The sequence below is a fragment of the Mugil cephalus genome, chromosome 7 (genome assembly GCF_022458985.1).
Source record: "Mugil cephalus isolate CIBA_MC_2020 chromosome 7, CIBA_Mcephalus_1.1, whole genome shotgun sequence".
Classification (NCBI taxonomy): Eukaryota; Metazoa; Chordata; class Actinopteri; order Mugiliformes; family Mugilidae; genus Mugil; species Mugil cephalus.
Window position 1 is genome coordinate 10,251,113 of NC_061776.1, and position 17,477 is coordinate 10,268,589.

A 17,477-nucleotide genomic window follows, 5' to 3' on the forward strand; every position below is an offset into this window, starting at 1 on the left:
ATTTTCCACATCCATGCATTACGTGTGATAGTGTTATCATCATCAGGCAGTGAATTTAATGAGGTCGTCTACTACCGTCACCAGGAAAGCTGTGACCACTGAGCCGCCCTGGTGATTGTGACAAACTAACTCAGCAGTCTTTGGGGTATTTAGAAAAGCGCTATATAAAACCGATAATTATTATTACGTAAAATATGAAATCATTCTGGCGTAGGGATCATTATTGGATGTTTTTACCTTTCTAAAAGCAGTTTTGTGATAAAATATGAATAAAAAGTGATAAACGAACACGTAAGACATGAAATAATTCTTTTGTTGACCAAAATATAATAATAATTAAAAAAATATATCATCTTTAACCAAAATTAAATAAATTACAGCATAAAACGCATTGATCCTAACTGGGGTCGTGTCAGAGCGTAGGTTTTGGTAGGTCCTGCATCTAAGGGTTAAAGAAACTGAAATTTGTGTTGGGAGTTAAAACATATATCAGAAATTCATCAAACACACACCCTGCCATCGACCTCTCCCTTCCACCATCCGTTGGACATCTTGGAGTAGACTCTGATGATGTCGCCCTGCAGCAGAGACAGTTCCCGTGTGTCTCTGGAGCAGAAGTTGTAACGTGCCACCGCAATACCGACCACCCTGGGAGAAAAGACTGGGGACAGAGATGGATATTACTGTGGCGGCCATTTATAGAAAAACATCAAAAAAAAAATCACAAATCTAAAGAAAAAAATGTCAGAGATTCAGACTGAAGCATTTAGAGCAGAGAATTGAACATCGACTATCGTTAGGCATTGGTAGAATGTACGCCTTAACAGCTTAACTTTGATCTAATCAATATACAAGGATATACATGTTTTTAGATTTTATATATGTGTTTTTTTTTATAGCACAAAATGCATTTGTCACAGGTATTAACCACAGTAAAGTGACCATGGCCATCTTCTAGGGACGATAAGGCAGCAGAAAGCCTCGACTCGCGGATCTGACACATTCTAACAGTAAAAGCGAATCCACACAGACAGAAATGAAAGAATAAACCGGGTTCAGTGGTCAGAGGAGAGAGATATCCGTCAGCCAAGCTCGGTGAGGCCAAGCAGCACATCGTCAAGATGAGGGGTCACGGGTTATCATGGTCGCGTGTTGATCTTATTAAAAGTTAAAGTTGAACTCGGCTCACGCGACGTATCCGCACTTATCTGTTTAGCCCTGCGCACGCAGGTCAGGTCTCACATCACACGTGAACTCCGGTTTGTTTGCCTTATCGGCGGAAATACAGACGACGCAACTGTGAAGATATGCTGGATGAAAGGGACACATGTGCTCCCGTGCGCGCGCGGAGGCACATGTTGTGCACGAGGGAGATGTTCGTAAAATGCACGCTTTACGATCTAACGCGCGGCCGCGCACACAGACACAGACATAAAGCGATCCTAATAGACTATTGTGCGGGAAACTCGCTCCATGCCAACAGAATGAAAATGCGACACCAAACCCAAATTAACTATTGTGCAACATCTTTGTCACGGTCCATTAAGTGAAACCACACAAACAAAAGTGCATGTCCCCTTTTTTTTAATTAGCTGAACCGATGGTGTTATTGTTGGATTTAGTAAAATGTGACGGCCAGTAATTTTCCACTGCAGCTATGATTACCAAAACGGAGTTATCCTAACTGGCAGAAAATGCATATTATCTCAGATTTTTAATTACAGGCAGCGGATGTGAATGGGTTTTCCCTCAAGAAGCTCATACGCTCTGTGTAATATGACATAAAACTGGCATCATTAGACTGCATTATTTAATAGAGACGGGAAAAAACAAAAAAAAACAAGACAGTTTGTTTTCGGGAAAACTGGCAAAGTGAGCGCAGAGCAAGGGGGAGACAAAAAAAAGAAGAAGTAGAAAAGCTGTACCTGTACCTGACCAGAAAGGCGAGGAGGAGGGAGGAACAAAGCTGCAGCCGCCAGGAGGAACTACAGAGAAACGAAGCGCGTGATGGGGGGTTCGGGCCGTAGAGGGAGCAAAGAGAGAACATAGGCAAAGTAAACACAAGTTTGACAGAAAGAGAGGGTAAAGGAGAGCGAAGAGAGGAGAAGTTGTCAAAGTCAAAGAACAAGCAGAAATCAAATACAGGTGGGAGAGAGGATGGCAAAAACAGTGAAGCCGTCAGGCGAATTGTCACTTCGCGCCTGCTCTTCGCGTAGCTGGGAACATGTCGGGTTAATTCTGTAGCTGGTAATGTACCTGTGGATGCTGTTGTTGTCTTAAAGCCTGCACTGGTTTATTTTTGGCTGCTTTAAGTCTGACTTTAGTGCTCTGAACTAAGCGCATGCTAATTCAGGAGAATGTCAGTGCAATATTTTCCTCTCTCTCTCTCAAAAAAAAAAAAGCACAGAGGTGACACTACAGTGTGGCTTTCTGGGTGTATAAGCCCACCAGAAAGTTGTAAAGTTGCACCACAGTCTGAGCAAAAATACACAAAAAAAATGTATTATTTGTAGCTACTGCTTCTCCATTAATCCAATGTTCTGGTCCAAAACTGAAAGAGAAAACTTCTATGCTCTATCCTCCTGAGAGAGGAGCTTCATTTGGGGATGGACTTCGCCAGCTGTGACATCGCATTCACACCCTCTGTTCTGACCCGTGTGACTCCTGACTAAACGCCTGAAAGTTGGTACGTCCGCATACTTTTGGCTACGCAGCGCAGCTTTGGCAACTTTCCTCCAACAATCAGCCGCTAACAACCCTTTCAGCTCCAGAGCAGGTGAGCCAAAGGAGCAGCATGTGGGTGAATACACCCTGACAAGGTAACGTCTGAGATCCCGAGCTGTAGGGCCGACCAGCTTCTGCTCCCATATGAGATCCCATCTGAGCCAGCAGACCGTCACGCTGAGAAAACACCTCTTGTCAGGGCAGCAATATGGCTCCACGCCTCCTACTCCTTCTCCCCTACAGACGGGAGGCCGGCACGTGTCAGGAGTGCAGCTGGAACGTTGCGCGAGTACACATATACCTGTATTTACAAGTTTACACGATTGTCTCCCTCACAAACGCACGTACGTGCGCGCCGGCCACACCGACAGCAGTTTCGGTTCATTTTTCCTGTTCCTTTTATGCCGGCGCAGCTGCAGCCTCCAGAACGACCATAAAGGTGAACCGACACTCAAACAACAACAACAGCAAGTGAGCAACATCACCTTTACGAACTTGTGTTGCATGGGAGGACTGTTGCAACACCTAATGAAAAGCTCAGCATCCTGAAAGCTTTCCAGTAATTACGTGATAAATGTTTCCAGGTTTGAAAAGATTTTAAGTTGGAAAACACAACTTATAATCGTTGATATAACAGGACTGGATTTTCCAATAACATCAGTACATGTGCAGAACAGAAGGATTACCCTGACAGACAACAGATCACTGCATTGCAAATCATATCCCGGCTCCGGCGCTGACACGCACGCACACACTCACACACACACACACACACACACACACAATGATCATTCAGCCAGAGTTAATTAAAAATGCTCGCTGGGTTTTTTCCAAGGAAATTACTCCAGAGTTTTGATGACTTTTCAGTACTAGTGCCTCTTCTGATTGTTTGCTGTTTTTTTTTTTTGCTATGAGGTGTCTGTCTTGAGATTCAAACTTTTTCTTTTTTTTCTTTTTTTATGTTGTTGTTGTTATTGTTTTTGCCGTGACATCTGTCTTTCTACTGAGGTTGCTTATCAGACAGAGACGCGGCGTGCCCACACCAAGCCTGTCTATGGGGGTGGACGACTTAAGGCAATGATAATCTATCCCAGAATGCAACGAGGCAACGGCGGGTCTGTCAGGGCTTTTCTCAGAGAAGCGCAGCGCAAGTGAATGGCAGCGATGCACAAACGCGCCTCGTGCGGAGCTGCTTTGAAGCCTGATGTGCTTGGAGACCGACGCTGCTAAAGGAGGCGGGGAGGGGATGTAGCAGAATTTTACATCCGAACAGGCACAACGGGCTAACTTTTGGCTTTGTTCCCGCGTTAGGCTGCTGCTGCAGCCGCTGCGGTTGTTTACACGTATATAGCTATGTCTTTAAGTTAAGACAGTTTACCTCCAGCTGCTTCCTGCTCTTTTAGATCACGCCACATTTGCAAACTTTTTCCCTGTTTTACGGAAACAGCCGCGGCCCCTCAGTTGGACCAGCGGTGTCCCCTAGGCGCGTGTCAGCGGGCGGCTGTCGCTCTGTTTTTTTTTTGTTTTTTTCTTTTCCGCAGCCAGCCCTAGTGAAATGTCATGTCCTGTCAGGAAAATTGTGAAACCATCTCGGAGCTGAGCAGAGTGCGTACTGCGACGTTTGGAGTAGCAGGCTCCTGGTGCTTGCCTGGGGCGCTGGGCCCTAACTGGGACCTCTCTGCACAGCCCGGTGAGCCGCCGAGGCTCCTTTCTATTTCTCTCACTCACTGTCTTTCTCACTCGCACCCTTGTCTTTCTCTATTACTCCGCGCCGTTCCTGTGTACTCTGTGTCCCTCTTTAAATCCATCGACATGCTGAAATGAAATGGGTGATAAAAACAGTCGCATTAATGTGAATTGCACATGGGGAGGTGGCCTGTTAACTGTAACTGCCTTATTTTCACATCTAATCAGGGTAAAATGAAGATAACATCATTGCATAATAAGTGTAATAAATATATCGGCATCGTGTAAATAATATATCCAGATGCACACTGCATATTAACACAAGGCACCATTTTTCTCACCTCCATTTCCATCACTTCCTGCCTCCCTCTCCCCCATCTGTGCATTTCATTCTATCCACATTTTATCTGTCTCTCTCATGCGCCCTCTATTCCCAACTTGCCATTTTCTCTAATCTCCTCCTTCCTCGAGACCCCCTTCCCTTTATCCTTCAGGAGCTCTCAAGGAGCGAATGAGCATCTGCTTCCGTCTCCGAGGGCCGGTAACGATGCGGCAACTGGATGCGTTGGACAGTGCATTCGCTCGGGCCTGTCGACGCCGACAAGTTGCATTTGAAGATGCGGCTTGAAGTCGTTAACGGACAAGAACGGCAGTTTTACCACGCAGCAAAACAACAACGTCAACCGCATGCTTCGCTCTGGCCCTGTGAGAACTGAATTCTAACGTCAGCTTTAATAAGATGAATGGGGGTTTGTGTATTAAGCACAGTACAGTCTCTCATGCGCCAATCAGGAATAACATTGTGTAGGTCTCCCTTGTGCCTACAAAAGGGTTATCACTCATCAGAGAATGGAAATGGACCTTCTGAGGGCGTCCTGTGGGTTAGTGGGGTCCTAATGGTTGAGGGCCGGGGCCTCTGTGGATCATCCCACAGATACTTGATCAGTTTGGGATCTAGTGGAGACCAGGTCAGCACTTTGTTGCACCGTTTTTGTGCGTCTGTGTCAGGCTGCATCCCGCCACGCATGGCTGCCGACATCAAGGAGTGTCATTGCTATGGGGTGGGGGCACCTGGTCTGGTCTGGGTGGGTGGTACACATCTAAGTAACATCCACAGGAATGAATGCGAAGTCCAAAAGTTTCCCAGGAGAACACTAAATTGTCAAAAGCCTATGGTGGCCTATAGTGCGCCACATCAATTTATTGATTGTGTTGATTCTTCTGGAAAATTGACCCAAAATGACCCAAAAACCCAAAAACCTAGAACCCCAAAACCAATGGGGAATTTCTTAAAACGAGACAGAGTAAGTTGCACGTTTTGTAAAACTGCAGCTAGCATCTCAAACGAGAGGCTCTGAGAAGAACTCAGCAAAGACTCAAAAGTGACAGGTGGCTTTCGCATACATAACTGCATGTAAAACCAAACACGCGTCAACAAAAAAAGCGGCTAACATTTCCATTTACACTGTGCCACAACGAGATCTAAAAACGCTTCGTTGGACTTGAATGAAAAGATCAAGAAGCAGTTAACAGGTAAGAAAGCGTCTCTTAGACCCAGTGCTTTTCCACGGGGACTCATGTTAGCTCATTATGCCGCGCTAAATATTTCTAGCATGTCTCACACATCAAAGACAGGGCTGCCCTGGGTATTAAGGCACAGACATGGGCGTCTTAATAACCAAGCAAATGCTCTGTCGGCATGACTTTGTAACGCAGGCTGGGACATTTCTCCACAGGGTGAGGCTGTGTAGAACACCGGGTCGCGTGTAACAACAAAATACTGTGAGATACAGTTTTTCTGAAAAAAATGTTTGTAGACTCAGCTTGTTTTATTGTTTCCGTGTAAGGACATGGGAAATATAGACCTCTGACTCCTTCTGTCACACTGACACGGTTTACAAGCAGCTCCGACTTTCTCTCGGAAAAAAAAAAAAAAAAAAAACAGCTCACTCACTCACTCCTTACTTTATCTGATCTGGACTTCTGCGGCAAAAGCTTAAGCCTCTGGTCCTCCAAACGGGTCAAAACAAATGCTCGGAATGTCTTTCAACTATAACAAGATCGAGATCTGATCTGAACTTGTAGCACTTCCACCTGTCACACAGATACTGTCAGGGAAGGAACACGGATGTTTGTGTAGCAGACTCACCACTGCCAACCTTAGTAATGGCCCTGGGCACATTTCCATTGGACAGTTCCCTATAGGGGATCTGCAGAGTGGTGTCAAGACTGCTGAAACCTTCCTTCAGAGAGTGCTGCTGGTAGTATTCCACCAAGTCCTATGTAGAGCAAGCACAAGAGGAAGAACACAGGTACATCGGTAAGTCAGGGCAAATCTTGATCACGTATTGAAATGAACACAAATACATCTTTCTGTGTCAGTCACCATCAAGTCGACATATTTTATTGTATAATTTTTTTGACTCTGTATGAAAAATGTATTAATCTTAAGAGAGTGCGGGGGGGAAAAAAGTAGTGTAATGTCAGAATGATTATACTCATTAATGCTACAGCCGTGAGTAGGGCAGGAAAAATCCATACAAAGTTAAAGCCCTTACCAGCACGGTCTTGAACAGCCGACTCTCAGCGATGTAAAAGCCTCCGTCCTTGGTCAGAATCTTAATGTGCTTGACTTTATCGTTGAACCTGTGGAGGATGAATAAGACATGGGCTGCTAATCAACTATACATGCTCCCACATCAATCCAGCCTCCGTGGTGAACCGTCACGAAGGTCTGCACCAGGCTGACAGCCGGTTTCCTGCTGAGAAACGCAACTTTGTTCGACACCATCGCCCCGTGGTTGTCCCCGCTGTGGAAATCAGATCCAATCCATTCATAGCGGCTAATAATAAAAGTTCAGATATCATTTTCGTATGACGTGCGAGATATTCACATCACTTCTGGCCATGCGTTTGCTTAAAAATAAATCAGTGATGGCTGATTCTTCCTCAGTCCTACCCTCATATTAGGCACTGTACTTAATCTTAATTCATCAATTAATCAAATTCATTTTTTATGTCTCAAAAAGTGGATTTAATTCATTTAACTAACAGAAAGATGTTTTTCCACCTTTTCTTTGATACCTCTGGCGCCGTCGACACAATGAACAATACTCACATAACTGTCACTTTGCTCTACCACAGAAGCAAAGTTATATATTACCATTAACAGTCTGAAAGCCTTGTAAGGCAGCCCACAGTGTGGCAGTGGAGAAATGGAGCAGAGGCTAATTTTATTATGAATTAATGTGGCTTTCCTGAAGTCAAGTCAAAATGTGGGCATGGAGGACAAGCTGTCTATCGCACATCCTCATGCTCCGCTCAGAAATCAAGCAGATTTAGTGTGCACGCACTTCCGGTTACATTTAATCCGAATCTAAACTGCTTTGTTTTGGATTGATTAGATTTAAATAAATAAACTGTGTCACAGACCGGCTCAGGATGGGATCATAGCTACAGAAGACCAGATAGAAACTACGCTCTCATAATACATCATCATGCTGTTGATATCTTACTTGTGTCTTTGTTTGCTGAATGTGCCGCAGCTTTGTACCAGAGGAAAAAAACATCCCAGGATTGTAAATCCACTGGAATTATGTAACACAAACGCAGTGAACCAGTGTACAATAATATAATATGCATAAAATTTATATATTATCTCCACATACATTGAAGAAATGCAATTGGACTTAAAGAAAGGCAATTGAATTTTTAAAAACTCTATAAGCTTCTCAGAAAGCTCCTTTATCTGTATATATGCACTTTCACAAACATGTGTTGTGACGATCAGACTACAACAAACTTTTTTATTTTATTTTATTTTTTTTTTTTTTAAATGAAACAGGTGCTGACGAACACCCAAGTCTCATTACAGATGAACTCTAATTTGGCCTTAAAATGAACTTGTAATCCTAGAGGTGCACTCGCATTTGCACCTCACAGATATGTAACGTTGGCTCACTTTCCTGGATAAAAGAAATACCAAATCCTAATATTCCCGTTGGTTTCATTTGTTTTGATTGTGTTCTCCTTGTCTGCTGCCAGGACTGCCAGGAAAACCTGCTGAAGTTTTGACTCATTTGTTTTGCAGACGTGCGGAAAATTCCGAGAGGTGCAAATGTTTTTGAGCTTCGCTGTAACTGGTGCCGTTGATTCTGTGGATTTGTTTTGTTATTGCACAGCTTTTCACGATTAAAGTATGTTTGACCAAGTGCACGCGGCCCATCCTGGAAGATGCCGTTCACTTAAAACTGACCATAAAACATCCTGCAGAGTGTTTGGAAGTGAGTCATAGCGTGCTTGTACAACATATGAGAGTGATAGCCCAGACGAAGCACTGCGAACAGTAATGTGGGCTAAACTTGAAGATACATTCACACTGTTCAGTGCATATAAATGCACAAGTAGAGGTATGCTGTCAGGCCTGCAGCAAGGCCGAGCATCGTATCGTATACGGCACGTCTCCCGTATGGGGACGTGCAAGATGCACGGGAGATAGATCCACATTGTAAATCTCCCACTGCAGTGTATAAGAGATGGGCAGAATATAGACTTGCTGCAAACTCACTGATACATTATGAATATATAGTTACTAATGCATTATTGATAAGTGTTGAAATATAGGCTGCGTAACATGTGGAGACAGATGAGGCCGGCTCGGTGAAGGCAGAGTCTTTCTTTCCTCCTATAGGCTCGCGGTGCTTCACATACACACAAACATCGCTCAACACACACCGACACAAAGTGACCACTCGTAGTGTGCGACGCTAGACAGTTCCAGTTGATTAGTAGGAGCCCTCCTTATAAAGCTCCGCTATCTCAAACGGCCATCCTGATAATGATCTTAAGCAATGAGACAGGCAATTAGGATTGGGGTGTTCAGAAACTGGCCCCGCACATCAAAGCTTTGAAAGAGGAACGGTATGAGTGGACCGAACCAAATGGGCCGGGATGGTGTGTCACCGGCTAAATAGTCTTAACATCCAAACACTATTTCAGGGCGCACCCTCAATCGTTATAATCTCTCGGAGCCTTCATGGCAGGTCAGAAGGACGCGATACATTACTTTCTTCCTTTCCTTTTTTTTTTTTTTTTGTAAGAGTGCACAAACTTTGATGTAGCCTGAAGCATATACACCAGTCAAGTGGGTACTGTTGTATCTGAAAAGCGGGCTGTGGAGGCATTCAGCTTGCAGATATATCAGTCATTTATTGGAGCCTTAAGAGATGTATGTTTTATCTAAAATTCAAGTGCATGGTTTTCTTTTGAAAAGCATTTCTAAGACTGATAGGCAAAGAGCATCAAATAGCAGGATGCAAAGCTATCAAGCACCCCTTGAACATGTTTCTGAGACACAGATGGGAAAATAAACCATCCAATTTCCACGTGCTACATTCAGAGGTGTGCGGACCGAGCCAACCTTTGTACCGAGTAAACAAAAGTGTTGACGGCAGACAAGAGTCCCTTCACTTATATAAAGGGAACAGATTTGTTTTTTTTTTCTTTCACACCTAACTCTCTTTGATTCTGTTTTAATTTTTTTTTTTAGAGCACTGGAAAATGAATGTCAATTTAGAAATTCAACAGGAACAGTGTCCCCGCCAATACTGCAGATAATAACAGTTACCATTAGGGATTATTTCTTCAGTAATAGCAGTGAAAAGTATTCGGAGCAAGGTCTGGCAATTATCCAGGGTAGGCATTAGTTTTCAAAGGTCATAGTGAACGTTGTGCCATAAACCACAATAGCTAATTCACTGTTGTTTTTCTTTCTTGTAGATCAATTTGTGGCAAATACCACTGGCTTCAAACAATGATAACAATGGTCAAATGTAGAATCTCAGTTGTTATTGGTGTAAATCACTGTAGTAACTTATATATATGTATGTATAGATATATATGTATATATGAAATTTTGTAGATTTAAAATTATACACAAGAGTAAAATAAACTGAATGTTATTATTGCCTTTCTGGTGGAAATGTTAAGAACTGTATCGTTTTGAATAAGATGTACTGGATGTTTAGTTCTCCAACATCTTACATCGACAATATTTATACAGTTAATTTTTTAACTCGATGAGAGCCATTTTAGTTAGAGATGTATAGATAGATGCATTTAGCTGGAATATTGAACAGCACTTTGTGTTACAAATTTATGTATGAGAAGTGCTCTATAAATAAAGATTGATTGGTTCATTATTAACTTTTCTAGTTTACACGCAAATTCTATCAATAGTAACGAGCTATAACTTTGCTAATAAGCAAGTACTCAATTGTGGATGTTGGGACTTCATTATTTGCAGTTCTGTCTATGCACGGCAATGTTCAGACTTGAAAATTAACACTTTTTTATTTTGTTACATATCGGTGACTTTATTATAATATTGTGGGAAATAATCCCAGTGTTCACACATGAGGACATGAGGACAGTTTCTTCCAAAGACTACTTCCTGTTCAAAGACAATGCTTAGTTTTTTATAGTTCTTAGGTGCTACTAATCCCAAATAAAGAGAAATGGTGGAATTAGAAATGCATACCAAACTAAAGCTCAGGTCTCAGGAGCTGAATTTGTAAGAACCAAGCCTCTAAACTTCATAGTTTCCGCCTCTATCTGCGTTTCTATGCGCTGTTACTTCACAGATCAGACAAACCTTCGTCATTCTTCATTTACAGGCCGCTTGGTTCGGTGAAACAGCCTATCACGCCTCGTTCTTCATTGATGTGAGTGGAACACAGCATGAACTCCTTCTGCCGCAGCCAATCCACTTCAGGATTTGATGAGCTGTTTGTTTTCTGATAACACTGGCGCACTGGCCTGTTATTTGCATGTGGGCATTATTCTCACCACTCGTCTCTCACCTCCCGCAAGAAAAGTGTTTTGCCCACAGCACTGCTGCTGACTGCATGTTTATTCCGCTATTCTTGATAAATGGCGGGGAGTGAAAATTGCAGGGGACTCGGTGTGGAAATAAACGGCAGGAAAGCCATTGTGTCACTTACTTTATACTGATGGCGTATTCAGTGAACTCTCTGCTCCTGTGTCGAATCAGATAGGTGCTGTTCCCTCGGTCCGCCAGCTCCTCCTCGGCCTGGTATCTCTCCATGGGCCCGGCAAACCTGAACCGCGCATGAACAAACTACTGCACTTACACTGCAATCAATCACTCTGAATGCGAGGATGAGAACAGTCAATACAACCAATAAAACGGAGGGTAAGAATGGCTCGTGTTTATTGTTGGCAATTGCCGGCCGTTTGTTTGCACCACTTACCAGAGCTGGGCAGAGTAATCGACGGGTTTTGGAACCTGGCGCAGGAAAAAAAAAAAAATATTGTGGTTATTTTGTGTTTTAAGGGAGTCGATACAGAAGGTGGAGGTCATTTGCGGTAATGTGATATTCAAGCCACATCTAATGGCTATAATCGGTCTTCTACGGCGAAAGAAACTGAACTGAGAGCACTACATTCCTTTGGCGAGACATCAATAAGTCGCCATTATACACCAAACGCATTGTAATCACACTGAATTTGTCTTATTGATTACAATAAATATGCACACTTACACACGGGCAAGGCCTCACAGCGTCGCTTGGAAAGAAGCCAGTCTTGCTCGTTGCCAGAACTCTGCCCTGCAAAGGCAACCGCTTGTTAATCACGTTATATTTGTCTGGGAGCAGCCGTACTTCTCTCTCTCTGTCTTTCTCCTCTTGTCTTCCTTTTCTCTTCCCCTCCCACACTTGCTTCAATAAATCCTCAGCAATTAGCGCACAACAAGCAGTGCATCTAATTTGCAGCCCCAGTTAATTATGGTTCAAACTCTGCCGGCAGTTAGACTAGTGCTGCATCAAAACAAGAGCCTCGTTTAACACTAAATAATGGATCTTATTCTGGTCTTTGAATATCCAAACAGCGTGAGCGCCCCAGCTCGCTCTAAAGACTAACAATTGCAGTTTAGCTAACCTGCCCGAAGCTACCACAGACTTTATATGAAAATCATTAATTCCCTGCCTTTTTTTTTTCTACTCCAGCTAAAATAAACCAATTTAGAAAAACAAATTACTTATTTATTTTTTATAGACTTCCCCCCCTACGTAGATCATTTAGTTTATACCTTAATTTACTATCATGTACGTTATCTTGTAGACTGTAATAAGAATATGTATCAGCATTAAGCTCACGATAATCCAAGTTTCCAGTTCTGAGTTCGGGGTCAATTTGCAGTCCATTGAGTCAATCTGAGAAGACAGGGAGTGGCAAGGGGCATGTGGCGTTCTTCATTCAGCTTCCTGCCCCGGTTATGCTTTCCTCCTCACTCCTCTTTATTAGAGTATGAAATGCTTTTTGGGACCGTGCAATCCCTGCCAGTAACTAGATTGGAAAGCGAATCTTTACCCATCTCTATGATTCATTCTGTGTAATAACATTTCATCAAAGGTTTTCTGAGAGCCCTTCTCTATTTGTTATGCCTTCGATAAGCGTATGATAAAGATTAAACTTATTACTCTGCTGGCATAAACAGGCAGCAGCCAAAGGATCAAATGAAATTACAGTGATTGATTGTATTGTTCTGCCAGTGGGACGGGGGATAATTGCCTTCTGGGTAACGGGGGATATGAATTCTCAACGTTCTGTAATTCCATCCTCTGGCGCCACTGGGGAAGCTGAAGATTAAAGGTACCCTGTGGAGTTGTCATCGTAAACAAACACGGTTTTGTTAAGATTCAGTGTTTCTCACCCAAACGCTGCGTGGCCCAACAAACTTTATTGTTTCAAACTGTCAGATTGGAGTCTTTGTCATCTTTGTGTTTATTACAATATAATATCCTGCACTTCACAGCTCATTACTGCTGCCAGCTGTTGGTACGCATCAGCAGCCTCAGCAGATTTTGTGCTTAAATACAAAAAAAAATAAAAAATTATACAGACTCTAGGTTAGCATTTTAGAAGTTACATAATTAGGATCTTTATTTAACCAGTGTGTTCAAGTAAATGTGTGTCTTTTTCATTGATGCTGCTGCTACCATTAAAGTTATGACTTTTTTTTAATATATAAAGATTAATGTTTATTACATTCGAACCCTCGCCCAGCATGCTCACACCATGCCAACTAGCCTAATTAGTTGCAGGTAAATCCTTCTGTATTCCACAGCCTACCAGGGATTTAAATCTCTTTTCTGCAGGGAAACAACAGATTCAGCCACTGGTTTCCAGCACAAAAGCTGTTCAAAAACCACCAAAATGCACACAAAAACGCCCCCAAAATATAAAGATAGATATTTTGCTTAGTACTTTAGTGCTTATTACACGGCCCAGATTGCTTGCACTGGAGGTCTTGAACAATTTTCAGGCCAAGGACCCCCAAACTGATGTACCTATATGTGTTCTATATTAAACTCGGTCTAGTGCTATTTATAAATATGCATTATCATTATCATTTTGCATTCAATATTAAGCTAATAATGCGCAGGTTCAAATATTAATTCCTTTTATTTCAAACGTGCGGCAGTAGAGTGGCTGTGCAACTGCCGTGAACATAAACATAAATGTATCTGTACATATACATATATAAATAATATTGCAGCGTGCTTCTGGATTTCACCTGCAGGCTGAATAGGCTGGAGTCAGAATTTAATATGTGACCTTCTGATTGGCTCAGCAGCGATAGGGGCGGGGCCTCCTGTGTACAGCGGGCTTAGATTGACAGGTCTAGTGTGGCACTCTGGGTGAAACGGTGCACTGAATAATAAAGGGCTGAACTACAACTTATTGGATTCATGTTAATGTGTATGTTTTAAAAAATATCGGTAAAAATGTAAAAATATATATATAAAAAATATCTAATCAACCAAAGATTTTGCGACGCCCCTGCAGTACCTCCACGGACCCTCTAGGGTCGCCCTAGGGGCGTACACTATTGTCTCGTATCATAAAAAGACACTGCAGTCACCGCAGCTACTCACACCTGGCTTCTACGAAGTCATTTCATTTGACTGATGACTGATGTTGACAGTGACAAAGACTAGCATCAGCCTGGTTTTTCCTCACTTTAGAACACTGAAATGAGAAAAGTGTGCCCTATAGCGTGCACTGTGTACTGTAGGAACACATAATACACAACACGGGAACCACCAGTGGCTCCAGGGTCAAAAGGATAGGTTTCAGTTAAGCTAATTACAGTATCCTTATGCACAAGACAGGAAAACACAAATGCGTGCAGCCACATAATTCCTCTGATTATCCCTTTCCAGCATGCATGGTTACCATGGCTGCAAACAACACAGTGCCATCAGGTCTGTGGCGTGACATTCTGGTCGGCGTTCTACCAGCTTACAAGAAGTCTCCTGGCATCCATGTCCTCACCCTCCACCTTGTGCTCTGTCACAACAGAGAGGAACATGGAGCACGGGAAATCGGGCTCACTGCCCACTCCCAGCCGTGCCGCTGGCAAAGGCCGCGCTGATTGGAGCAGCACCAGAAGGAGGATGAGGCTTTAATGCCTGCCATAAAGCAGAGTGAGAAACTGCTAGGGAGGCTGCCGGAAGACCCCAGATAAATCGCCATCCTTTCAAAAATAGATAAGGTCAAATGCTCTCAACCACTGGCTGACCTCGCGAGATGCTTCCTAAATGTGCCAGTACATGAGGTTGTGCACCAGCCATTAAAGCATCCCCCAGAGGCTGAAGTGTCTGCTGTTTTATTGTTTCACTGTGACACTCTATTAATCAACTGAAGCTGCTAATTGGTTAGATCATCAGATGTAGGCTCTGATTCAATCTGAAGAGTGAGAGAACAGACCGATAACACATTTGTAATATAACTCGGGTCCAGTGGAGTTCAAGATGATCTTCAACCGATATTTCTAATTGCGGCTGACTTCATCATAATGTCATATTTATGGCTCGCCTGACAGGACACAGAATGTGTTTAACAACCCCGACACAATTAGTGATTTACACCTATCAGCGCAACATTACGATCACCTTCCTAATACTGTGTTCGTCCTGTAAGTTACGAGGTGGGGCCTCCATAGGTCAGACTTGTTTGTCCAGCACATCCCGCAGACGCGCGACCGGACTGAGATTTTGGGAATTTGGAGGCCAAGTCCACACCTCAAACCTGCTGTTGTGCCCCTCATTTTTGATTCATGGTAGGGAGCTGAAAGAGGTCACAGTCACCAGGGAAAAACCAGTTCCATCAAAGTGCACTTTAAAAAACGATGTGCTGGCGCAACGTAAAAATTTGATGTGACAATTTCCATGGGCATTTTTCAACTCTCAACTTTGCGAGTATTGAGTAGATGCAACAAGACTTTTCTAGTTAGGCCAACTCTATTACTTTGGTTAAAGCAACACAAGTTGTATTGTGCCCCACAAGTTTATTTAAGTTAAACAACTTTTAATTGTGTTGAAATAATAATAAATAGCATAGATAAACGACATCAGTGGCGACAGACTCCATTCAAACCACCAGTTATTGGGCGACCGCTCTACCTCCTGAGCTGCTGCCAGGCTACAGTATCAGAGAAAGCAGCAAATTATTCCTTCTAGATGTTCTGACTTATTTCTTTTCCTTTCATTCTACTCAAAAAATGCTCATGCAAATTGTTACCTTATTTTTTTTTCAGTACAATAACTTATTTATCCAAGTCAGAATAAATTTTAAGTTGCGCTAACGGAACACACCACTGTGATGAGTTAAGCCAGAAATATCTGTTGAAAATTCACGTACTATTGAGCCGGGACGACTTTATTTATTCAACTCATCATAATGTATACACATAACAGACTTTTTTTTTTAACGCAGAAAAAACTCTTGATTTTGAGCTATGCTTACTAACCCTACGATTCATTTTTTAGAGTGTGTGCACCTAAAATGCTTAGTAGGTGGTACGTGTGAAAGTCCACATAGATGGCCGGACCCAAAGCATCACACCGTAGATCACAGGTTTATGGCAGTTGCACAGTCACTCTACTGTTGCACGTTTGAAATAAAGAAAAATTTGAACCTGTGCATTATTTGAATAGCTTAATATTGAATGCAAAATGATAATAATAATGTATATTTATAAATAGCAATAAGCTGAGTTTAATATAGAACACATATAGCTGGTAGGGGGTCCCTACTTAATCCCTTCATCAGTTTGGGGGTCCGTGGCCTGAAAAACATTGAAGACCCCTGAACTAGAGAATTATGTGTCATGTGATCCCCACATACGTGACAGACAGGCACCAGATCATCCCAGGACACAGAGATAATCAGCGTTATTCACTTTGCCCCTCAGTGGTCATAATGTTATGCTTGATTGGTGTACAAGAAATAATTGTCAACAGGAGATGAACTGTTGATGCATTAACACTTTTGGAAAAGACGACACAGTGGGATCATCCAGCATTAGAGAGAAGAGGCGACATTCAGACCTGGTCGACACTGGGGAGAGGTTTTGCGTGCAGTGCGCTGACCCGGTGAGCCGTGGCGTGTTACTATTTCATACGGTCACAGATGTTGCGATAACACGAGGATGAGCTGAGTGACACGCACCTGCCACCAGGAGCTGTGCAGGTCGGCAAACATCAGTTCAATGACATCCCCCGCGTGAATGCTTAGCGGGGGCCCGCACTGAGGGCAGGGGACGCCACTGTAGTCTCTGATCGCGACCATCCTCGGTAAACCTAGGGGGGGCAGGGAACACAAACACATTTATATGCAAAATTGTACACACTGGAATTACAATTCACCTGTTCATTTTCAGTAATATATCCCAAATCGGATTGGAACGAGCGAAGCTGATGTTCCTTTCCCCAGCAGCTCACTGCAGTTCTTCCTAAGGGATCCCGAGGTGTTCCCAGGCCAGTCGGGATACGTGACCCCTCCAGCAAACTGTGGATCTACCCCCGGGGTGGGGAGGTGCCCTGAAGGCATCCTCACCAGATGTCACCTTCACTCTGCCTTTTAGACTAGATTTTACTAGATAAAATATATGTTAAACTCCACTGGAGTGTGTGTCTGTTATCAATCACAAAAACACTGAAACAAGCTGGAAAATATTGCAATAAGGTGAGAAACACTAA

At 43.0% G+C, this 17,477-nt stretch overlaps 1 protein-coding gene across 3 annotated transcripts in view; it reads right to left on the reverse strand.

The window, feature by feature from the left end:
* LOC125010100 (guanine nucleotide exchange factor VAV3-like) overlaps positions 1-17,477 on the reverse strand; it is a 52,313-nt gene that overhangs the window by 2,746 nt on the left and 32,090 nt on the right. For 2 of the 3 annotated variants that reach the window (XM_047588457.1, XM_047588456.1), the window contains exons 20-26: positions 16,948-17,078; positions 11,973-12,038; positions 11,682-11,716; positions 11,412-11,528; positions 6,969-7,056; positions 6,560-6,689; positions 513-661 (exon numbers count right to left, since the gene is read on the reverse strand). In XM_047588457.1, the coding sequence (XP_047444413.1) occupies positions 513-661; positions 6,560-6,689; positions 6,969-7,056; positions 11,412-11,528; positions 11,682-11,716; positions 11,973-12,038; positions 16,948-17,078 (716 nt within the window). Of the gene's footprint in view, positions 1-512; positions 662-1,931; positions 1,986-6,559; positions 6,690-6,968; positions 7,057-11,411; positions 11,529-11,681; positions 11,717-11,972; positions 12,039-16,947; positions 17,079-17,477 lie in introns of all 3 variants that reach the window. The other variant, XM_047588455.1, reaches the window with a different exon arrangement.